This window comes from Meriones unguiculatus, chromosome 14, assembly GCF_030254825.1.
Source record: "Meriones unguiculatus strain TT.TT164.6M chromosome 14, Bangor_MerUng_6.1, whole genome shotgun sequence".
NCBI classification, from domain to species: domain Eukaryota; kingdom Metazoa; phylum Chordata; class Mammalia; order Rodentia; family Muridae; genus Meriones; species Meriones unguiculatus.
In genome coordinates this window covers 83,655,686-83,681,507 of record NC_083361.1, presented here as the reverse complement: position 1 = coordinate 83,681,507, position 25,822 = coordinate 83,655,686, and the positions used below count along the sequence as shown (strand labels likewise).

At 40.4% G+C, this 25,822-nt stretch overlaps 1 protein-coding gene across 1 annotated transcript in view; it reads left to right on the top strand.

The window, feature by feature from the left end:
- The window catches only part of Acer3 (alkaline ceramidase 3), a 79,185-nt gene that overhangs the window by 36,605 nt on the left and 16,758 nt on the right, over positions 1-25,822 (top strand). Inside the window, exons 4-7 of the mRNA XM_021627093.2 lie at positions 583-635; positions 2,744-2,825; positions 7,929-7,964; positions 17,647-17,705. Coding sequence (XP_021482768.1) covers positions 583-635; positions 2,744-2,825; positions 7,929-7,964; positions 17,647-17,705 — 230 coding nt within the window. The remainder of the gene's footprint in view (positions 1-582; positions 636-2,743; positions 2,826-7,928; positions 7,965-17,646; positions 17,706-25,822) is intronic.

Genomic DNA, 25,822 nt, shown 5'->3' with positions numbered 1-25,822 from the left:
ATCTATGTTAGGTCCTTTAAACGCAGAATGCTGAAAATTGCTCTTGTCATTTTCTGTTTTCATAATCTCATTAAACTGTACTACTATATCTGAATTGTGAGGCAAGAAAATTGATATATCATCTATAGTTTCTTTTATCTCACCTTTCTTTAAAATTAACAACAAATCTCTTTATTTCCTAAATATTTCTCAAACCTGCACATTCACAGTCATTTCCAGTTTTCTTGGCCTGGACTCTGGTTACAAGGCTGCTCTCTGAAAAAGCCAGTCATAGTGCCACTTAGATGTGTGCCTTAGAAGGGATGGATAGATAACCTTGATGGTTCAAAAGCAACAAACTACACAAGTAAATTTGGTAGTGATGAATATATTGAACAACTAGTAAAAGAAATTAAGAAGTAATAATTTTGGGAGGAGCAGCTAGGATTGAACCCAGGGCCTGTGCATGCTAAGAATGCACTCTATCACTGAGGTACATCCCTAGCTTAAGAGATGACAGTCATAATCATTGTGAAGTTTTATTTTGACTTTCATAATTCTAGCTGTACTGTGCTCACATCTTTGTTTCTCTGCCTCATGTAGTTACTGGATGAACTCCCCATGATTTACAGTTGCTGCATATTTGTATACTGCATGTGAGTACTTATATTTAAGATTCTGTCCAATGTGGGTTGTTTTTTTTTTTTTTTTTTTTTTGGTCCAATTACATACTAGGATATGTAATATAAAAGATTAAACAGTTGTGACATTAATGATGAGTTTAGTTTTGGGGGATGTTTTATACTAACAACTATGATGTCAAAACCCCAATGCTAGTGTAGATGCTAATGTTATACCCAGTTCACGAGCCCCCAAAAGATCTACAGGAATCGACTCCGTTGCAAAACACATGAGGGTCTTTTTATTGTAAATTACAAGCTGCAGCTTGGGCCCACAACACCCACCGCCGAAGCTGTGGGAGCTGAGTACCCCGTCCCCAGGTTAGTTGGGTGATTTATAGATTCTGGTCCCTCCCAGCATTCCCAAGGCAGGGGCAATTCCTGCCTGGCAAGCATCTATTGGTCAAGATGCTACATTTTGAGTCGATTGGCTATAGGAAGGTTCCCAGACCATTGACCATGACCAGGTGTCCCTCCCTAGGGGGAGGGTCCAGTTTCCTAGCAACTGCATCTCCAGTGGGTGGGGAAAGAATGCAGTGAGGTGGCTCTTCCCCTCAGGGCATTACTAAACTTCTTTACCTTACCTACTTTAGGTCTTAACAATAGCTGCTACTTTATCTTTTGGTCTCTCACTATCTTAATTTGACTGAAATATACATTTTGCCTTTTCTTGAGTGAAGAATGTGTTCAAGAATGCCATAAAAGTTTTGGGGTAGCATGAATGGTTTCTTATTTAGTTACTGCTTTTTTAAAAGATTGTTTTTATTTTATATGTATGAGCATTTGACTTGGTTGTATGTCTGTGCAACATGTTCATGCCTGGTATGAGAAGGCCAGAGAGGATATGGAATCCCCTGGAAATGGAGTTATAGAGAGTTGTGAGCTACCATGTACATGTTAGGAACTAAATTCAGGTTTTCGGCAATAGTAGCAAGTACTCTTAACTGCTGAGCCAGAACCAGTTTCTTTTGTTGTTATTGTTATTGTTGTTGTTTATTAGTGTTTGTACATGTATGTACCACAGTGTACATGTTGGGGTCAGAAGACAACTTTCTGAAGTGTGCTCTCTCCCTCCACTTTGGTGCCCTGAGATTGAATTTAGGCTTGAACTGTAATTGCTTTTATCTGCTGAACCATCTCATTAGCCCACAAACTGTTTCTTAATCAAAGCTTACCTGAAACGTCAAGTATATTCAGTTATTGTTTGAAAATTTCATACACTGCATTTTGATTATCCTCTTCTCCCTAAACTTTCCAGATCCATTCATATCTCCCTAAGTACCCAGTATTATGTTCTATTTTATTGTTATTGTTTTTTAACCTATCAAGCCCCGTTTGTGCTGGCTGGCTACTCTTGGGTATGGAGCGTTCTGGGTGTGGAGTATAGTGCTCACACCATAAGAAAACGGACTTTCTCTTTCCCAGCAGCTATCAAATGCCAGTAGCTCCTCAGCTATGGATGGGCTTTGTGCCCACTCTGCACTGTCTTAGTACAGTAGGTACTGAGCTGGTTTTATAAACAAGAAAGTAAATCACAGAAAAATTTAGTAACTTTCTAAAGATTGTGAGCAGAGCTTCATTAACAGACATGCCATTATGTGGGTAAACAGTCTCTGAGGGACACTAAATATCCCCAGAAATAGCCCATAATAGAAAACTACATTGTCTCAGCTAAAGTCATGTGGCTGCTGGTGATTCACTTAGCCTCTTGTAATCTGTATACAGTTCAGTGCTCCTTCCTTCCTTCTTCCTTCCTCCCTTTCTTCCTCCCTCTCTCCCTCTCTCTCTCCCTCCCTTCCTCCCTCCCTCCCTCCCTCCCTCCCCCTCTTCCTCCCTTTTTTGATTTTTCAAGACAGGGTTTCTCTGTATAGTTCTGGGTGTAACTCTGTAGACCTGGCTGGCTTTGAGCTAAGAGGTCCGATGGCCTCTGCCTGCAGTGCTGGGATTAAAGGTGGGCACGGAGGGCGGGAGGGAAGAGATGGTGAGTGCTGTGGATCTTAAAGGCCTGTGGGCAAGTTGTAAGGGCGTTCAGTTTTTCCTAGTTACACATTATAAAGTAAATTCCTTTCTTTCTTATTTCAAAGGTTTGAATGTTTCAAGACAAAGAACTCATTAAACTACCACCTGCTTTTTACCCTAGTTCTATTCAGTTTAATAGTAACCACGGTAAGTCATACTTTATCTCCAGTTAGGTGTGTTGTGTAGGAGACTGGAATAATTAGTTTCCAGTATTTACATCAAGTTATTGAAATTGGCATATTTTTTGTGATTGGGATGTCTCATTTTTAGACTTTGCATCTTTATTTCTTTTTCAAAATTACTTTGAAAAACTCTAAAAATTTTGTTTTTAGATTTATTTATTTTCTTGTGTGTGTGTGTGTGTGTGTGTGTGTGTGTTCTGTCTATATGTATGTGCACCATCTGTGTGACTGGTGCCTGCAGAGGTGAGAAGGCATTCCCCTGGAACTGGAGTTTTGTGGGTGGTTGTGAGCCACCGTGTGGGTGGTGGGAAGTGAATCTGAGTCCTCTGCAATAACAGCCAGTGCTCAAAGATGAAGAAAATATTGAAAAGTAAATATTTAGTTTTTTTCAAGGATGAACTTTCTACCTCTTGTTAAAAACAAGAAATCGGGTTTTCCACATTGGTCCTACTGTGACTGTTTAAATTGTTAACCTTGAATTAAACATATTAATTGGAACATTTATTGGAAATCTGTGCCAGGTACTAGAAAAACAAAAGTGTCTAAGAAGTAGTTGCTATATATGAGAGAACTCAGTCTGTTAGGGGGCTAGACGTGACTAAAGAAAACGACTGCAGGAATAAACATAGAACGGGCATAGCAACGTGGGAAAAGAGGGTCAGAGCACGTGGGTGCATTTACCATATCAGACATGGATGTAAGTTTTGTCTTTCTGAACCATTTTTAAAAACATTAATTTGGGGCCTGGAGGGATGGCTCAATAGTTAAAGTGCATACCTCTCTTAGAGAAGACCCCATTGTTCCCCTATCTGGTGCCTCCAAACCTCTAACTCTAACTTGAGAGGGATCTGTTGCCTTCACAGCACCTGCACTCATGTGCAGCAGTGTTCATGTGTGTGCACACAAATAATTAAAACATAATAAAAATAAGTCGCTTTAAAGTTTAATTTACTCTTGAAGCCAAGATGATGCTATATGCTTATTAACCAGCACCTGGAGGCTAAAGCAGGAGGATAAAGAGTTTGAGGCCAGCCTTAGCTACAGTGTGTTCTAGATCAGCTTCAGCTGATGGCTTGGTCTCAGCATGCCCCCACTTCCTTCCTAATTTTAATTTTAAAAAAGGCTGCTTGATGAGGATCACACATGGACTTGAGGCTGGCCTGGCCTACATGTTCTCTGTTCTGAACCTAGAACTTAGAAAACAAAAACAAAGGTTACTGCTTGAACTGGGCATGATGGCTTGAGGCTGTCCAAGGCTACGTCAAAAGACTGTGTCTCGGGAAGCAAAAACAGAAACAAACAAACGAAAGAAAATACTGTTTGAGTAGGTCAGGGCAAGCTTCAGAGAAGGTTTCTTTGAGTTAGATTTTAACTGATGAACTCAAGGAGTTTTTCAGGCCACTGGGCAACAGTGTGGTAAATCATTCTTAGTCTTCTGTATTCATGCACATAAACCTTAGTGAATTGCTGTTTTTTTTTTTTAATTACTTTCTGTGTGCCAGATGTTTACTGAATACTTTGCCTTCATTGTCCAATTATGTTATCATGGGTCTGATTGAGAGAGGTTTTATATAGGTGATTGCCATATGGAAAAGGAAAGCAGTAAATCTAGCAATCTAGTGAGCTAGACAAAATGTCAGGTTATAAAGTCCCATGTGTGCTAAATTTAAGAGTTTAAATTTGTCCTCTAAGTAATATTGATCCACAAAGTAGAAAAAATGTAATCAGACAAGTTTTAGAAAAATCACTTTACAAAAGATAGATTAAACAAGTCTGGAAATGAAATGCAGGAATTTTGCATACTGTGTAAAATATGGAACAAGACTGAAGTAGTGTAGCTGTGGGGATGCAAAGAAGCAGACATACATCATCTGTGGGATGTATGACCCATTGAATAGAAAGGGGTAGAAACAGAACAACAGTACAGAATGGCTCCTCTGCTTATGGCCTGGTGTTAGCCTGTTAACCATGTAAGTGCTGATGCATGCCTGCAATCTCAGCACTTAGCAGGCCAAGGCATGACAGCTCCAAGTGTGAGACTAGCATAGTCTTAGCAAGACCTTCTTTTAAAATTAAAACATGAAGCCCAGCATATTGAGACAGACCTGTAATCCCAGCACTCAGGGGGCAGAGCCAGGAGAATCATGAGGTAAGGGTCATTCCTACTTACTACAAATAAGTTCAGGGCCAGGCTACCCGAGTCCCTATTTTAAAATGTAAAATTAAACTTCTGGGCACTGGTGGCACATGCCTTTAATCCCAGCACTTGAGATCCAGAGGCAAGCAAATCTCTGAGTTTGAGGCCTGCCTGGCCTACAGAGCAAGTTCCAAGGTGGCCAGAGCTACACATAGAAACCCTCTCTCAAAAACAAAACAAAAATTAAAAGATAAAATATACATATAAAATAAGATTGTAGTTGTGGCTTAGTTGGTAAAATGAAAGCCCGAGATTACATCCTCAGCACTGACTGAAACTAAGTGTGTTGGTGTATGTGTGCATTCCCAAAACCTAAGTTAGGAAGGTGGAGGCAGAAGGAGCACAAGTTTGAGGTCATCTTTAACTATATAATAAGTTTAAGACTAGACTAGGCTATATATCCTTAAAAACAAAACAAAACAACAACAACAACAACAAAAAACTGGACTGGCAAAATGGCTCAGTGAGTAAATGCCCCTGCTGCTAAGCCTAACAACCTAAGTTTGGTAATTGGAATCTAAATGGTAGAAAGAGAGAGAGCTGACGTCTTTCCTGCAAGTTATTCTCTGATTTGTATACATTTGTATACACATGGCTATGGCATGAATGCCATGTACACACATGCACACTAAATTAATGTAATAAAAGGGAAACTTTTTAATTGAAATTAAATAATTCGACTATGAGCGTCTTTTTTCAGGAAAGATATTAGTAAGCTTATGCCGTGGTATAGGAATGGATAATTTGGTTTATTATTTGTTGAGTTACAAGTGTCCAGTATTAATGATACCAAAGGCTTAACAGGTAGGCTTGACTAAAGATACAGATTTGGGAGTTGGTTGAGGGGTGTAGGTTGAATCAGAAATATGGGGATAGGTTAACTGTTACCAAAGTAAATACAACATTAAGAATAAAAAGATACAATTCTATGGAATGCAGACATTTGAGGACCATGTAGAACTGTAGCCAGCAAAGGAGACTAAAAACAACAATCAGAGATACAGGAAAAGAAGAAAGCCTCATGTCACAGAGTATGAAAATTCTAGGAGTGAAAAGTAAACAGGATGACAAGATGGCTCAGCAGGTAAAGGTACTTGCCTTCAAACCTAACGATTTGAGTTCGTTTCCCAGAACCCACATAATGGACAGGAAGAATTTATCCTTGGAAGTTGTCTTCATACCGTCACACTCATGCTGTCACACGCATACAATAAATAAGTGTAAAAACAGCAACTAATAGTTGTCTGTGAATAGGGAAGAGAAGTGAAGATTGACAGTCTACTGAAAAGAAATGTCACCAAGCACAGTGGCGCACGCCTGTAATCCCAGCGCTTGGGGAGGCAGAGGCAGGCAGATCTCTGAGTTCAAGGCCAGCCTGTCTACAAAGTGAGTCCAAGACAGCCAAGGCTACACAGACAAACCGTGTCTTGAATAAACACATCACTGTTTTCCTGATTTCCTATACTCCTTTGCCTAAACTCTGTTCTAGTTAATAATGAACAACTCCTACAAATTCAGAGACACAAAGAAGTCATGCTATGATATTAATGAAGGAAAGAAATCTCTAGAGTGTCAGTGACTTGTCTGGCCAGCTAAGCTTACCTAGCAAGTTGCTATCAAAGTCAAGACTAGACCCATTTGTAAGTTAAGAGATGTTTTAATTAGAAACAAATCAAGCTTTAGAATCAATTGGGTGTGAATTTGGATGTAATATTTTTACTTAGTTCTCTCTCAATTTTATTTCTCTTACCATAACAGCAAAATTACAGTAATAAAGTAGCAGTGAAAGAATTTTATGGTTGGGGATTGCCACAACATGAGGAACTGTATTAAAGGGATGTAGTACTAGGAAAGCCACCGCCATAAAGCTTCTAGGTAGATGGTGAACAGTTGCTTCTGTTGAAAGAGATCAGAAAAGGTATCAAGAAGGAATAATTTGTGTTGAATTTTCAAAAGTATTTGCCAGTTGGAAGTATTTCTGAACAAAGTGAAGAGCCATACGTTTACAGATACAGGAGCATGAAAGTGATGCATTCCAGAAACACAGTGCTCTCTGGAGATTAGAGAGAGGAGAAGACTGCAGTGAGGCCAGACAGAAGCATAGGAGCAGTGAGAAGCTTTGAATGTCAAGTTAAGAAACCTGAACTTTGTCATGGCAGTGTAAGTCACTGAAGGGTTGATGTGAATTTTGAGTCCCCTGTACTGTGTCATTTAAAAAGTGTGCTCCTGTAGACAGTATGTACGTATTTCATCTTACGAAGGCGTTGAACTTAGCACCCACAAAACACTGGAGCCTGAAACTTGGGTTTATGGAACTGGAGGTCCATCTAGGTAGGGAATAGCTTGGAAGCAGACTGAGCCCAGAAGTGCGTGCAAGTGTCTTCACTCACTGGTAGCTACTCTGTCTAGATCCTTTCATGTCCTTAGCTGAGCATCCGCCATGCTGCTCTTCTCCATTCCTCAGGTAAGGATCAATTCTTCTAAGTCACATGACACGTGGTGAAGGTCTGTAGTAATCAAGTGCCCACATTTTGGGCTCTGAGTGTAGTGTTCTTTTTAGTGCAGAACAAATCTGGTACAGGGATTGTCAGCATGATTTATTCCCCCTTCAAGAATAACCTTGCATCCTTCACCCTCCTTGATGATGACACAAAGACCGATGTTGAAGTAGTCCATCACTGATTTGAAATATTACATGTTTCATTTGTCGTGGCAGAGCTAGCCCTCTGTGCCATGCCACCTAATCTGATTGGTTTTATGTGGCTGGAATCTGGTTGGAATAACATGGGGGAAGGAGAGGTGTGGGATTTGCAGAATGGTGGAATAGATTTTTATACCGCCCTTCACTTTTGTTTTTCTAATATTTTTCAGATTTACCTAAAAGTAAAAGAGCCCATATTTCATCAGGTAATATTTTTAAAATATTTATTTATTTTATGTTTATTTATATGAAGGTTTTGCTTGCATGTATGTCTGTATACCACCTGCCTGCTTGGTGCCTAAGAAGGTCAGAAGAAGTTATCAGATCCCCTGGAACTGAGGTTATAGATGGTTTGGGGCTGCCATGTGGGTTCTGGGAGTCAAACCTGGGTCCTCTGCAAGAACAAGTGCCCTTACCTGCCGAGCCATCTCTCCAGCCTGATCATTTTTTTGAATTATGAAACATTTAATTGTTTAACAATAAATGCTTGTTGTCAGTGGTTTCCTTCTCTAGGAAGTTATGTGCAGATACAACTTTTGAAAATGAAATGGTTAAAATGTCAAGAATCCACTATTAGTGTAGAGCAGCGGTTCTCAACCTTCCTAATGTTGCGACCCTTAATACAGTTTCGCATGTTATGCTGACCCCTGACCATAAAGTTATTTCATTGTTACTTTAGAACTGTAATTTTGCTAATATTATGAATTGTAATGTAAATATATGATTACCAGGATATCTGATATGCGACCCCTATGAAAGGGTCATTTGATCCCCCGAAAGTGTCATGACCCATGGATTAAGAACTGGCCTAGAATGATGGCACATTCCTATACTTAAGAGATCCTAGCAGGAGGATCAGGACTTTCAGGGTCATGCTCAGCTATAAAGTGAGTTCAAGGCCAGTGTTGGCTACATGATGACACTGGCTACAGCCCTGGCTGGGCTGGAGCTCTGTGTAGACCAAGCTGGCCTTCAATTCAGAGATTTACCAGTGTTTGCTGCCTCTCTGAGTGCTGTGATTAAAACATGGTAAAACCTGCCCTCCCACCCCTCCCAATTTTAAAACAAAGCAGCAGAGAGGAGCTAGGCATAGGTAATAGGAATATACCTGGTACAGCCAATGTCACAATCCAGCTGGATGTGGTGTTCAGTAATACAGGTACAGTATCACTCTTAGAAGCCAAAGAAACCCTGAAGCTTCATGCATATACACACACATGAGTCTTTTTATGAAGCCTAATGTGGTACTTAGGTACCTTAGACACCTGTAATGCCAACACTTGGGAGATGGAGGAAAGAAGATCAGAAAGTGAAGGCCAGCCTTCCTCCATAGTGAGTTTGAGGTCAGCTTAGTCTATGATAGATCTTTTGTCCAAAAAAAAGTCTTTATGATAATATGATGTAGAAAAGACTAAACTACAAATTCCTCATATTTTCTCCTTAAAATATCGAATGTATTTTTTGAGGTGGAAGTTATTGATGAAGTACTGTTCCTGATACCATACAAATTTCAAACTTCTGTTCTCACTCATAGCCCCACAAATTAGGAATTAGTTTGCATATCTTAAGGGAAATGAGTTCAGATATGAAATTAGTTGCCTTTAGACAACAAATACAGTATTTAAAAGGCAGAGCTAGAATCATAACCTAGATTTTTTTTAATTATTTTACTTTACATCTCAATCATAGCCCCCTTCCTCTTCTCCTGGCCCACCCTTCTTCCCTCTTTCCCCAACCCCCCTTCCCTACTTCTCAGAAAAGGGGAGCCCCCCCCCAACCCACCCCAGCATATCAAGTCACATCAGGACTGAGTGCATCCTCTTGCCCTGTGGTCTGGTGAGACAGCCCCGCCCAGGGGCAAGTGGTCAAAAAGCAGGCAACAGAGTCCATATCACAGATATGCCCCTGCTCCCCCTGCTTATGAGACCCATATGAAGTCTGAGCTGGCTATTGGCTACATCTGTGTAGGGGGCCTAGATCCAGTTCTTGGTTGGTGTATCAGTCTCCACAAGCCCATCTGGGCCCTGGTTAGTTGGCTCTGTAGCTCTTTTTTGTGGAGTTCCTGTCCTCCCCGCCCCAGGTCCTTCTATCCTTCACCGCACTTTTTCACAAGACTCCCTGTGCTTTGCCCAATATTTGGCTGTGAGTCTCAGCATCTGTTTCAATCTGCTGCTGGGTGGAGCCTTTCAAATGACAGTTATGCTAGGATCCCATATGCAAGCATAGTAGAGTATGGTTAATAATGTCAGGGGTTGGCTATCTCCTGAGAATCTTCCCCACAGGCTCAGGTGTTTGAATACTTGCTCCCCAGATGAGGGTGCTATTTGGGAGGTTTAAGAGGTGGTCTCTTTTAAATGAAGTATGTCACGAGAGATGGGCTTTAAAAGTTTAAAGACTTAGAGCCATTTTGTATTTGATCTCTGCCTCCTGCTTGTGGTTAGAGACATGAGCTCTCAGCTTGCACTCCAGCCACCATTCTTGTAGCCTGCTATCTCCACTCTGCATCATGGACTCTAGCCCTCTGGAACCGTAAGCCCAAATAAACCCTTTCTTCTCTAAGTTCCTTTGGTCATAGTGTTCTCGATACAGCAACAGAAAAGTAACTAATACTTAACTCCAGCTATCATTCTTTCAACAAACTAGCTAACGTACATATATACACATATATATACATACATACATACACACACACACACACATACATACATACATATATCCTAGGAGGGTCAAATACCTTATGCTTTTAAATGCTTATATAGAAAATACAGTAATAATACATAATAAATACAGTACTAATCTAACTGTAATTTATTTGTTGAAATAAAACCTGTAGCTTCCTCATAGGGCCTTGCTTCAGGCCATTTGAAAGCAAATGTACTCATGACACTGCAGTAAATGGCATCATCACTTTCTTATTTATTGTAGTTCGCAGTGACATAATTTGTAGTTCTATCATTATATACTTGCTATTTTATTTAGAAAGATTTATAATTTAACGACCATCAGTTTTCTGTTTTGTACTTTAGGCCTATTTGAATCTGTTCTATATAATAAAAATAAATTATCAATGTAACTATCCATATTGTAATAGCTATGTGTTTTTCAGTACAAATTATTTTCTTCTCTACATATAATAGTAATATGTGCTGATAAAAAGGGAAGCAGATTGAAAACTGAGTCTGCTCATGTCCATTGTAGTTTATATCTTAGGCCCAGAGATTAAAAATCAAGATAGCTCAGTGTTCTCAGCGTGTGTATGTATGTGCATGCACGTGTGCACATATGCACACACACACAAAGTCAAAATTAATGTTTCCAGAAAGTAGAACAATGGCATGCCCAGAGTGAGCATGGAAAATGTGTGTGCCTTCTGCGATGTCTTTTTTATCTGCATCCTTTCTACTGTTCTTTATAATAAACTACCAAGCAATTCAGCAAACAAGCTGTTTCTCACTGTTGGAAAAAGTTACAAATATAGAAGGAGATATTTGGGCTTGCTGATGCGTATAGCTCTAATCCTAGCACTCTGGAGCATGGGGCAAGAGGATGGACTAAGAATTTAAGGTCATGCCTCTGGAGACAGGCAGCCTTCACTGGATCAGACCATGGGCAGCCTTTGGTGTGCCTGGCATAATGTGAGCCTCTCCGTATGCAGAAGGAGGTTCCTTCCCACCTTTGCCATCCCTCAGGTAGCATGTCCATGGAGCCCTGGCCCCTCTGGCCATACCATCTGCTGCTGCTACCGCAGCTGGCCACAACCATCCCAGGCCTGGCAGGCTCTGGGAATTCCATTCTTTTGGTCAGCATCCTGAATCCTGAGAATCACATCCCAAAGCTTCTTTATTTTCTTTGATGTCTACGGTGATGTGCAGCAGGTGAAGATCCTGTTTAATAAGAAGAATGCACTCATACAGATGCCAGACGGCAGCCAGGCCCAGCTGGCCATGAGCCACCCGAACAGACCCCAGCTGCATGGGAAGTCAGTGCAAATCACACTGTCAAAGCATCAGTGTGCAGCTGCCTCGTGAGGGGCAGGAGGACCAGGGCCTGACGGAAGACGGCGGCAATTCGTCTCTGCACCACTTCCAGAAGCCAGGCTCCAAGGATTTCCAGAACATCTTTCCACGCTCAGCCACCCTGCACCTCTCCAACATCCCACCCTCTGTGTCACAGGACAAACTCAAGAAGCTCTTCTCCAGCAATGGTGGTATGGTCAAAGGCTTCCATGTTCTTCCAGAAGGACCACAAGATGGCATTGATCCAGATGGGCTCTGTTGAGGAGACAATGCATGTACTGATTGACCTGCACAACCATGACCTGGGCGAGAATCTCCACCTCCATGTGTCCTTCTTCAAGTCCACCATCTAGCTGCCTGTGGGCCTGTGACAGCTTCCCCCATTCCAGAAAAGCCACTTTAAAAAGCAGCCGGGGTGACCTTACAGACCTTACAGATTTTATTTTTTTATAAGAAAGATCACATTACCTGTTTTTTAAAAAAGTAAATCTAGCCCATCTTGCTGTGGCAGGAGATGGCTTGGGCCACAGAGGCCCAGTCAGGCCCTGCACCATGCTTTGAGGGGCTCAGGCATGAAGCCACAGTGGTGTCCCAAACACAGCCGCTTTCTGTGCCTTACAAAACCAGCATGCCTCATGGCCGCACACCCACTCTCTGAGGCTGCTTGTCTCTAGACCTGTAGGTGAGCCAGGTGGCCTGCACCTTAGGCTCCCCATGCTGTACAGGAGTGGGGGCCACCACTCCCACCCTTATAATCAAGTTAAGTGATTCTCCCATGTCCCTGGCCAGTCCAGAGGGCCCAGCCATCCTCAGCTGCCGAGCTTCATGTGACCTTTATATTCTATTCTGTGTGGTCACAGACACCTGTGCCTAGCAATATTTCCACTTGACAAAATACTCGCATCTTTTTCCGTTTGTATGCAAGAGATATCGTTTTAAGTAACTTTTTTATAACAGTGATACAATGGTATGTGTATACTTTCAGCTTCTGTGTCGCCGGCACTTTCTCCATCTGAAGAAGAAACTCTGAGACTGGTGGGTTCCTACCTTTAGATTTTGGACCAAAGTTTTGTTTTCTGCCCACCTTTGACTAGGCCCAGTCGAGGGGTGACCTCTAGGCCTTACTGCCCCTCCCGGAAGTGCACCTCCATCCTAGCCTGCCTCTGTGGGAGGCCCTCCTTGGACCTCGGTTCTATGTAGGAACAGCAAGAGTGTAAATATTTATGATTTTTATACCTGTGTGAGGCTGAGGCCGTGTGGCAGTTTTTTATGGTGACAGATGTACAACTTGTAACAACTACAAACTCAGTATTGCCCTGGGGCCAGCCCTGGCCACATTCCTCCCTGTCCCAGATGGTGTATTGGGGGAGTTTCCATTAAAGCAGTTTTATAACCGGTAAAAAAAGAATTTAAGGTCAATAATAATATGGACTGGTTTGGATGCTATATTTAGAAAAATCTGCAATAAATTTAGTATCACCGGTAATAAGTATCAAATGGGATCATGTTTCTCTTTATGTGATTCACTTGGGATACAGAATCATTTTAGTAAATCATGAAGAGATATAAAACAAACTCAAACTAAAGGAAATTCTCCAAAGTAACTTGACTATAACCTTTAAAAATATCAAACTCATAAGCCAGACAGTCCATCCTGTGATCCCGGAACTCTGAAGGCTGAGGCAAAAGGAATGTAAAGTCAGTCCAGCCTCGGCCATATAATAGATTGTGTGGGCCACAAAAGCTAAATTCATCAAACACAAGGAGGATGAGGAACTAGTATGTAATAAAAAGAGTTCAGAGAGTATCCTAGCCTGCTTTCTGTTGTGCAGTAACACCACAACCGAAAGCAACTTGAAAGGAAAGGGGTTTATTGCATCTTACAGCTTATAGTCCATCATTTAGGGAAGTCAAGGCATGGTCTCAAGTAGGAGCCTAGATGTAGGAACTTGAGCCGAGACAATCAGAGTCTCATGGATTGCTCAGGTCATATTTTTTTTAAGAGATTATAATTTAATTACCCTCCCATTTCCTCCCTCCATATACTCCTTTCACTCTCCTTCAAATTCATGGCCTCTTTTTAAAAAACTAATTGTTATTGCATGTATATATGTATATACAAATATATTCCTAAATATAACCTCTTTGGTCCATATATTGCTACCTGTACGTATGTTTTCAGGGTGATCATTTGGCAGTAGACAGTCAATTGGTGTGCTCTTTCCTTGAGAAGACCACTTCTCCCATTTCCAACTTTCCTCAGTTGCCTACAGTTCTTTTGTAAGGTTGAGGCCTCATAGGCTTTTTTTTTTTTTTTCCTGTCCAGTTTGTCATGTTCATTGGTGTCATCCTGGTTCAGCTTGTATTTGGACAGTCATGTTGGTGAGACTTGATGGATGTAGCGTCTAACATTACTAAGAGAGACAATCTAAGAGCAAACTCCCTGATGGCCCTGCTCTTATAATCTTAGCATCACCTCTTCCACAATATTTCCTGAGCCTTAGGTGTAGGAATTGTTTTGTAGATGTATTCATTAGGACTGGGCTCTACAACTCTATAGAGTTTTGATTGGTTGTGGTTATTGGAGGAGAATCTACAACTATTACTTTACTGAACCAGGATAATCCCTAACAAAATCTATAAACATTTGTCCTTCTACCCACAGTAAGTGTAGTCTTCCCTCCTCATCAAGGAATCTTCTCTTTGCAACAGATGGAGACTATTACAGAAAACTTCACTTTGCTTTTTAATATAACTCAGGACTTGTGGGTGGCACCACCCACAGTGGGCTTGGCCTAACACGTCAATCTTTAATAATAATAATGTCCTCCAGATTTGCCTACAGGCCAGTTTTGTAGGGGCGTTTTCTCAGTTGCGGCTCTCTCTTCCCATATGACTCTAGCTTGTGTCAAGTTGACAAAAACAAAACAGAACAACAACAACAACAGCACAATGGAAAGATGTGATAACTGAATGTAACTTTCATGCCCTGTGTAGTATTTTATTTTAGACAGGATCTTACTATGTAGCAATAGCTGGCTGGCCTGGATCTCACAGCTGGCCTCTGCCTCCTGAGTACTGAGATTAAAGGCATCAACAACCATGCCTCACTTACTTGTTTTTTGGGTTTGCCTATTACAAATATTAAGATAACTAAATTTTGGATAAGGCTGTTGAGTATTGTACCATCATTGTTATAGTTTCCATGTTTATACTTTGGATATGTAATAGGATATCCTTGTTTGGGGGCAATCTGCACCTAAATGTTTAGTTATAAATAAGTGATTAGGTGGGGAGGGACACACACACACACACACACACACACAGAAATAATGTGGCATAATGTTAAATGTTTGCAGAATACAGGTGACAACTATACTTGGCAGATATTATTCCATAATAATAATACATAGCCATAACACATAGCATATGTTTTCACTGTTCTTTTTTGGGTTTTGGTCTTTTTTGAGAGTGTCTCATTATACAGCCCAAGCTGTCTTCAAACTTGAAATACTTCTCCCTCAGTCTTCCAAGTATAGGGATTACAGTGAGTGTCACTACCCCCAGCCTGTTTCATTCTTCTAATGGCAGCTTTTGTTGAAGCTGATTTCTTAATTTTAAGATAAATGATTAGCGCGGCAGGAGTGAAAGTTCAGTGATAGGATATCTGCTTAGTCAGAAGGCTTTGGGTTTAATCCCTAGCACCACGAAGAAACAAACAAACTGATAAGTGAGTTGTTTGGTCTTTTGATAGTGACACAACTATCCAGTATTTGAAACAGAAGGGGGAAGCTAACTTACATAAGGAAACACTGCCTTGAAAATTTAGAATCTTAATCTCTTGACAGTTGATAAGCCATATAGAAATTTATTCCTGTCTTTAATCTTTTAATTTCTTGATTTATAAAAATACTGAAAATGGGCCAGCAAAATGGCTCAGCAGGTAAAACCTCTTACTGAGCAAGCCTGGCTACGGAACTCAGTCCCTGGGTTCCCTGATAGAAGGCACGCCTCTACATATACACACCCACAGTTACACGTATTTCTCGCACACAAACACACCCAGTAGCAATAAATTAAAAGCATTTAAAAATGTTGAAAACAAGAAAATGTATCATTTTGTAAGTATCATATGAAAACAATATAAGAATGCAGCTTAATATTTGCATTCATTAAACTTAATAGTACAGTTTGATATTAAACCTACATAGAGCTAGAGGAATAGCTCAGTGGTTAAGAACACTTGATGCAGGGGTTGGGGATTTAGCTCAGTGGTAGAGCACCTTGCCTAGCAAGCACAAGGCCCTGGGTTCAGTTCCCAGCTCTGGGGGGAAATAAAAAAATGCTGATGCTCTTACAGAGAACTAGGTGCAGTTTCCAGCAACCAGATGGTAACTCACAACCATCTGTGACTCCAATTTCAGGTGATCTGATGTCCTCTTCTAGCTCTGCAGGTACTAGGTATGCACATAATACACATTCATACAGGCAAGTCATGTACATTCATAAAAACAAACATTTAAAACTATAGAGTAAGATATCAAATGACATGTAAATTCCTGCCCATGATAAATAACATCTAAAGGGTTGATAAACACCAAAAGTATCTGCAGGTCAGATTCAATTTTCCAGAGAATCAAAAGTACTTAGAACTCTACTTTACTGTTACATCCACAGTTATCTAGTAGAAATCTCCAAATGAGAGCCCAAACTGACTGATTTAATTTGATGGTCTTTCAAAATAAGGTAATACTCTAATTACATGGCTGCCACATTAAATAGATGCACCAGTATATCTTAAAGCAAAGAAACAACAACAAAATTGTATGTAAGATAAAAAATGCCTAAGAAGCCAGTGAAGCAATTTTTAGCAGCAAATTGACAAATCAGTAATGCTATCTCAGAGTGAGACTGTCTGCTGTTTCAAGGAGTTACTTAATTTTCCCAGTGTCTGATAATTTTAGATGTCTGCTAAAGATTGGTTCCCAGATATGGTACATCGGTGTATGGTGACTTGTCTTTTCTCACTTGACCCTCAGGTTTGTAAAAGCACAGGATGAACAATGTGAGAAACAAGAATCTAAGCAGTTTGGGTTAACTTTTTCTATTATGCTTCTCTGTGTATTTTATCATAAAGTAGGCATCTCACAGTTTTTAATGCATTGGTGATTGGCTTGAATGTGTGTCTGTGTGAGAGAGTTGGATCCATTAAACCTGAATAACAGGTAGTTGTAAGCTGCTAAGCAGGTGTGAGAGATAGAACCCAGGTCTTCTGAAAAAACAAGCAATGGTTTTAACCACCACACCACCACACCAGCCCTTTAACATTAATTAGGAATGTAAGGAAACTAATGTGATCAGCACATTTGGAAAAATGATAAATACCAATTTTGATATGTTATATGCTTCACTGTATGTAAATATACATAAATGCAATATGTCTGCCTATTCATGCATATTATATAGATTGACTTAACCAGTGTCATACTAGAAGCTGTGAAAATACTAGAGTAGTGAAAATACAAGTATATGCCACTGCACCTGGCCCTCCCTGCTCTCTAAAAGATGACCTTAAACTGGACATGCTGGCACACAGCTATAGTCCTAGCACTTGTGAGACTACAGCAGGGGAATCTGGAGTCCGAGAACAGTCTGTTCTACATAGTAAGCCTTTATGTGAAATAAAAGATACAGGAAAAAGGGAGCTATGGATACAGTAACTCAGTGCAGGACCTAGTAAAGAAATGGGGTTCAGTCCAGGTGGATGGATGGATGGATGGTTGGTCTATGTCTGGTCAATGGATGGAATGAATGGGTAGGTAGGTAGGAAAGAAGAATTGCACTAACTACTTTCTTTTTCTTTCCTGTTCAGGTCATGTATGGAATGTTGGTCTTTATATTAGTCCTCCGTTCTATTTATATTGTTACATGGTAAGTAGTTTGGGCTCGCCATAAACATTCTGATAAAAATATACTCAGGCTTATAACAATAAGTCTATAGCTTAAATTGGGATAAAATAAAACCTAACTCTAACAGGATAGTGATAGAACCCAGCATTTATTTATGATGTATGACCCAGCATTTATTTATGATGCATGGAAGACTCATTCTTCATGTGATTTATTTAATGTACATCAGATAGAAACAGGAGTTCTAAAATTAAAGAAAGTTGAAGAAAACTATAAGACATCTGCTTTTATATGTATAACATTGACTAGGATGTTAGACTTTGAAAAGTACTACATTAAAAAAACCTCTTTTTTTTTTGGGCTGGAGAAATGGCTCAGCAGTTAGGAACACTGGCTGATCTTCCAGAAGTCCTGAGTTAAATTTTCATTAACCACAGGGTGGCTCAGGATCTGATGCCCTCTTCTGCATGTGGGTATACATGCAGAGAGAGGACTCATATACATAAAATACATTCTTTAGAAAAATAAGAGAATCTAAAATGTTTTTGTTTCTTTCTCAGACTTGCTTTACTAGGTTAAGTAGCGCCATACATCCCAGCAATTTCACTCTGGGGCTTTATTCCAGAGAAAAGAAAGCGTGTTTCCCCCCCCAAAAACCCACAAAAAACTGCACCTAGATGCTCACATCCCCAAACTGGAAGTCACTCAGCTGTGGCACATGTACGCCACGGATGGCACTCAGCAAGAGAGAAGTCCGCACTGTGACCCAGAGGGTTACACCGAGGTCCAAAGACAGCCTCTAAGGTTACACTCTCTATGATTTCATTGATAAAACTTTCTTGAGATGACAAAACTATAAAAATAGAAGACTAGTAATTGGCCAGCGTTAAGGACGGAGTAGAAGTTGGGGGCAGGGAGTAGATGAGGTGATAAAGGGGCAACACAGGGATCCTTCTGCTGGTGTGTTTTGTATGTGAATTGTGTCAGGGTCAATTCCTGGTTATGATACTATACTATACATGCATTTCTACATCATCTCAAAATAAAATGCTTACTTTGAAGCAAAAATGGGAAAACCACACAGATCAGACTAATTATTGAGCTAAGCACCTGCTGTACAGTTAGGCCCTATTTAAAGTCTGCTCCTAAGTTCTTATTAAAGACTATGTTTTATGTTTAGTTCTTAAATGATCTGTGAAGCACTTGGCGCGAGGAGGCAGGGTGCAGGACGGAGCTGGCCTTGTGCCTACTAGCCGAGTGCTCTGCTGCTACATTGCTTTCCTAGCCTATGACGTGACAGCCTGCACTTCTGGCAGTACTTAATTTGCGGTTTCTGCCTTTGCTGTCATATGGTCTTCTCCATGTGTCTTCACATGACTATATTGTAAGGACACCAGTCTTCATGAAATATGGACCTGTTCCAATATAACCTCATTTGAAATATCAATCAGTGGCCCTAGTGAGAAATGAGGTCATAAAGAAGTAGTAGGGTTAAAAATTCAATGTATTTGGGGGTTGGAAGAGAGAATAATTCAATATGTATAGTGCCTTTATCTTGCTCCATTTAAAATAAACTTATTTGAAAAATCTTCTATATAAATTTAGAACCATATCAGATAACATTATGATTTTTGCTTTAATTGTAGTATGCTTTCTTTAAAAACTAAAACAAAAAGTTTGTTTTTTGTTTGTTTGTTTGTTTTGTTATTTGAGACAAGACAGTCTTGTTGTATTGCCCAGGCAGGCCCTGAATCCTTGTAATCCTTCTGCCTCTACTTCCTGCATACTTAATAAGGATGGAAGTCTGGACTGTCCATTTGCTGCATGTCTTGAGGAAGGACCTACATTTTTTTGTGATGTCTGACTATAGCAAGTGCTTATTAATTTAAGTTTTCTGTCTTCTTAAGCTGTCCCTTTATATGTTTCGTTGGCTGGAGAAAGTAGATTTTGTTGAGACCTTAACTGTGCCTAGACTTCAGTTACTGGCTTGTTTCCTTTAAACTCCAGAGTGTATAAGCCCAAAAGAATACATGTGGTGCCATGAAGTGGTGGTCCACACTTTTAATCTCAGCACTTGGGAGGCAGAGGCAAGCGATCTCTGAGTTGGAGACTAGCCTGGTCTATAGAGCAAGTTCCTGGACAGTCAAGACTACACAAAGAAACCCAATCTTGAAAAAAACAAAACAAAAATAGTGCTTATGGTAGATGAACCTGAAGAACATTGTGCTAAGTGAAATAGCCTGGTTTACATAGAAATACTACTTAGATGGTGAGATGGCTTATCAGGTAAAAGGTGCATGCCACCAAGACTGATAGTCTGAGTTCCATTCCTGTGACTTTTTTTTGGATGGGAGACTTTTGATGACAGCTTCTATTTCCTTAGGGAATATTGGACTATTTAATTTATTTACTTGGTCTTGATTCAGCTTTGGTAAGTGGAATTGATCAAGAAAATTGTCGATTTCATTTAGATTTTCAAATTTTGTGGTGTATAGGCTTTTGAAGTAAGACCTAATGATTGTTTGAATTTCTTCAGTGTCTGTTGTTATGTCCCCCTTTTCATTTCTGATTTTGTTGATTTGGATAGTGTCTATCTGCCTTTTAGTTAGTTTGGCTAAGGGTTTGTCTATCTTGTTGATTTTCTCAAAGAACTAGCTCTTGGTTTCATTGATTCTTTGAATTGTTTTATTTCTAATTTATTGATTTTAGCCCTGAGTTTGATTATTTCCAGCCGTCTACTTCTCTTGGGTGTGTCTGCTTCTTTTTTCCCTAGGGCTTTTGGGTGAGCCGTTTTCATTGTGTCCCATAAGTTTGCGTATGTTATGCCTTCATTTTCATTGAATTGTAGGAAGTTTTTAATTTCCTTCTTTATTTCTTCCCTAACCCAGCTGTCATTGAGTAGTGAGTTGTTCAGTTTCCATGTGAGTGAATGTAGGCTTTTTGCTATTTCTGTTGTTGAGGTCCAGCTTTAGTTGATGGTGATCAGATAGGATACAAGGAATTATTTCAATCTTCTTGTTTCTGTTGAGGCTTGCTTTGTGACCAAGTATATGGTCTATATTGGAGAAGGTTCCATGAGGTGCTGAAAAGAAGGTAAATTCATTTGTGTTTGGCTGAAAGGTTCTGTAGATGTCTGTTAGGTCCATTTGATTTATGACCTCTGTTAGAGTCATCGTTTATTTAATTTCTGATTTGTTGACCTGTCCTTTGTTGAGAGTGGGGTGTTGACATCTCCCACTATTAATGTGTGGGGATCTATGTGTTGTTTAAGTTTTATTAATGTTTCTTTTACAAATGTGGGTGCCCTTGTATTTGGGGCATAGATGTTCAGAATTGTGATGTCTTCTTGGTGGACATTTCCTTTGATGAGTATGAAGTGGCTTTCCCATCTCTTTTAATTAATTTTGGTTGAAAATCTATTTTATTAGATAATAGAATGGATACTCCTTCATGCTTCTTGGGTCCATTTGCTTGGAAAACCGTCTTCCAGCCCTTTACTCTCAGGTAATGTCTATCTTTGTGACTTAGGTGTGTGGAGAGTTGAGTCCATTTGATGTTGAGAGAGATTAATGACCAGTGGCTGTTAGATCCTTTGATTTTGATGTTGGTTGTGTGCTTGGCTAGTTTTAGTTTTGCTGTAGTGAGGTTATTTCCTGTGTTTTCCTGAGTGTAGTTAGCTTTCCTGGATTGTATTTTTTCTTCTAGTATTTTCTGTAATGCTGGATTTGTGGGTAGGTATTGTTTAAATTTGTTTTTGTCACTGAATATCTTGTTTTTTCCATCTATGATGATTGAGAGTTTTGCTGGGTATAGTATCCTGGGCTGACATCTGTGTTCTCTTAAGGTCTGCATGATATCCATCCAGGCCCTTCTGACTTTCATGGTCTCTGTTGAGAAGTCAGAGATGGGTTTGATGGTTTTGCCATTATATGTTACTTGGCCATTTTCCCTTGCACCTTTTACTATTTTTTTTTCTTTTTTCTGTATACTTACTGTTTTGATTATTATGTGGTGAGAGGATTTTTCTTTTCTGGTTTAGTCTATTAGGTGTTCTGTGGCCTCTTGTATGCTTATATGCCTCTCCTTTAAATTGGGGAAATTTGTGATTTTGTTGAAAATATTTTCTGTGCCTTGGAGATGGGAACCTTCTTTTTCCTCTATTCCTATTATGTTTAGGTTTTGTCTTTTCATATTGTCTTGGATTTCTTGGATGGTATATGTTAGGAATTTTTTAGATTTAACATTTTCTTTGATGGATACATCAACTTATTCCTTTGTATCTTCCACACCTGAGATTCTTTCTTCTATCTCTTGTAGTGTGTTGGTTATGCTTACCTCTGTAGTTCCCATTTTCTTCTCTAAGTTCTTCCTCTCCATGATTTCTTCTGTTTGTGTTTTCTTTAATTTTTCCAATTCTATCTTCAGATCTTGAATCGTTTTGTTGATTTCCTTCACCTGTCTGACTGTATTTTCCTGTTTTTCCTTCAATTCCTTCACCTGTTTGTTTGAACATTCCTCTGTTTCTTTTGTTTATTTCAGTGACTTAATTACTTCCTCTCTGAAGGTCACAAACTGTTTGGCTGCATCTTCCTGTATTTTTTTATAGATGGCCATATCTGTTGGACTTTATCTTTCTCCATTTCTTTATGGATGGCCATAATCTGTTTGACTTTATCTTACTCTAGTTCTTTACGTTTTTTATTTGCGCCCCCCCCCATTATCCTCTTCATAAGCATAGATGTAAGGTCATCTTCTTGGATTTCATTTATGATAGGGTCTCCAGGGCTGCTTGCCCCTGGATGGCTGGGTTCTGCAGATGCTATATTGCTTTGGCTTTTGTTGGTTGTGCTTTTACACTGGCCTCTATCCATCTGGTTGTCTCAGGTGTTGGCTGTTAGTTTCTGGTACCTCCTGGAGTGCTGGGGTGGGGAGAATCCCCTTGACAGGAAGATGGTTGTTTCTGAAGGAGGCTTTCTCATCTTTTTTAGGTATGGTCACGAAATGGCCAGTGCTTCTCAGGAATTGCCACAGCTCACCTTAGGTGTTTGGACCTGTGTGGTAACTGGTCATTGGTAGTCAGGGAGGCTCTCCTCTCACCAGGAGAAGTCTTGGAGACAGCTGCCCTGCTGCTGGGTTTCTTGCTCTGAATTTAGTGGGCTGCTGCTGCTGCTCTTAAACTGTGTTTGCTGGGCGCAGCCCACTTGAAGAAGCAGGGAGCCCCGCGGTTTGGTCCGTTTAGCTAGGGAGACAGGTTGTGCCTTGGTGCAGTGTCTGGGGCTGATCCCATGGATCCCAGGCTTCTGTAGGTCTGAGGTTGGAGCTCTGTGCCCCAGTACCCAAGCGGTAATCAATGGGAGGTGAGCAAAGGAATCATGCATGCAGCTGGAGGCTAGAGCCTGGAGCCTGCAGAAGCCCAGAAACTTTTCCAGAGCTGGGTGTCCTGAGGGAAGACCTGATGTTTCGCCTACTGTGGGGTTTCCTCCTGACAGGGAGACCTAATCTGTAGTGTTTTCGCGTCCACAGTTCAGTCTGGGATGGTGAGTAGAGCGCACAGGTGCAAGCAAGTGGCTTCGGGCTGGCAACTGGGCACCTGTAGGAATCCAGGAACTTTTCCGCAGAAATTTTGAGTCTGAGGAGTCGGCTGACTGCCCTGAGGTTGAACCTGCTGTTTCCCTTACCCTGGGGTTTCCTCCCTACAGAGAAATCCAGTCTCTAGTGCCCTGGGGCCCACAGTTCTTTCTGGGATGGTGAGTGAGGCACACAGGCAGGTCACAGGGCTGGTGGTTGAGCACCCTGCTCTGGGCTGGCGGCCCAGGACCTTTTCCAGGGATTGTCCAAGGGTGACCTGAGATGGGTCCCGATTGCTTCCTTCATCATGGGGTTTTCTCTCAACTGGAAATCCCAGTCTCTGGTGTTGTGGGGCCCACAGTTCAGTCTGGGACAGTGATCAGCACACGCCGGTGTGTAGCTCTGGGCTGGTGACTCAGCACCTGCCGGAACCCAGGAACTCTTCCAGGATTTAGCTGGGTGACCTGAGAATGGACCTGATTGCTTTCCACACTGTGGGGTTGTGGGATTTCCTCTCACCTGGGAAACACAATCGCTGGTGTTTTAGGGCCCAGAGTTTGGTTTGTTGGTCAGTGTTCAGTGACTGCTGTCCTGTTCATCAGACACAGTGTCCTCTCGGCACTCCACCTTCGCTCCCCTTGAGTCAGTAAATATCTTAAAAACTAGAGATTTCTAGTAACATTATTAGATTGACCTAGAAAGCCAAATCTTAAGCCAAGAACCTCACCTTGCATGACAGAATGTTTTCAGGTTTCAGGCAATAGCAGGAATAAGCAGCATGGGAAATATGAGTAGAATCAGAATGGCTTTGAATTTCCAAAAGCCACATTAGAAACTTGAAGACGTGCCATTGAATTTCCAAAGAAAGAATTCTAACCTAGAATTCTGTAGTCAACCAAACTAGCATCAAAATATGGAGAAAAATATGTTCTCATGTTAAAGTTTTCAAAAAATTTAAATTCAATAGATTGTTGGTCAGAAACATCTTCCTATTAGAAAATTTGTTTCACCAAAAAGAGAATAATACAAACAGGAAGAAGGCATGGGATTCCAGACAGGTAGTAACCCAGGAGAGAGATGAAGACAGGTTTCAAGGGAAGGACTTCTTAGATGACAGCTTTATACCATTCTGGCAGCCAGTGTGGAATGAAGCCTTATCACATCAGACACAGTATTTCGAGAACTCTATGTATTTTATTCCCATGCCCTGCTGTATGGGTAGTGTGTCTCCATGATCTTGTCTGTACTGAGCATGCACGGACCATGTGCTGATGAAGTTCTTGCTCTCTCCTTCGTGCCCTGCTACCTGGATAACCAAAGACATTCATTTCACCCCACTGAAGAATTTTGCTTTGTTCTTCTCCTGAGAGCTGAAGATTGGCAATGGTAAGTTTAGAAAACCACCGCTAAGCCAGGGATTGTAGTACATACCTGTAATCACAGCGCTTGGTAGCGAGACAGGAGGACCAGAAGTTCAAGATCATCATCCGCTATGAGTACCACGCTATCCTTAGTTCCGTGGCTGCCCCTGCCACAAAAAGTGAACGTAGATAAAGACATGAAAATAAATCATGTAAACGCAAATATTTACAGCTAAAACAATAAAATAAAAATCTGTTACTATTTATCATATCTTAAAAAGAAAAAGAACTATATGCTTGTAGATTTACAGAAAGTATCCTAGAAAATTCAATACATGTTCACAATCTAAAAACAAAGTACCTTACTAATCGGTAGCAAAAAGGAATTTTCTTAGCCTATAAATTCTGTAGCATATACCATACCAAAGATGTGAAGTTTTTTTAATTCTTAAAATATCTAGAATAAATAAGGTTATTATAATATCATCATTTTACTCAGAATTATGCTGATGGAAATCCTGCCTAACATGTTTGAGGATAACATAGGTAATGTACCAAAAAAAAAAAAATCACCTAAAAGACTAATGTACCCAAAAGGCTAGTAAAAAACAAAACAAAACAAAACAACAACAACAAAAAACCTAGTGGAAATGAGTGAAATGAATCAATTATAGAAGGCTAGTCAGGATTCAGAAGAAAATGTATTTCTTTTTAAGAGTTACTTTATTTTTATTTCTAGGTTCATGTGTGTATGTGCATATTAGCGCAGGTGCCGTGGAGGCCAGGGAAGGGATTGCATTCCTCTGGAACTAGAGTTGGAGGTGCTTTCTAGCCACCTGCCATGGGTCATCTGGAAGAACAGCAGGGGCTCTTAACCACTGAACCATCCTTCTAGCCTGAGGAGGGTGGGAAATTATCCTACGTATTAATGGGAATGAATAGAAAGTGGATATTTTTAATGTAAATGTATAACAACATCAAATGTTTAGAGTAAAAGTAATGAATGTGTGTATGTTTATTGCTCTAGAGGCGGTGGGACCTGGGAGGATGGAGCTGAATAAGTGAGGCAAACTAAAGTCTCATGCAATAGCCAACTTTATTCAGAGAATCAGAGAATTTAGACTCTGAGTGTTAAGAAGAGTCATAGAGTAAAGTGTACAATCACAAGGACAAGCCTCATGTGGCAAAACCTGTTCTTCCATAGAGGCA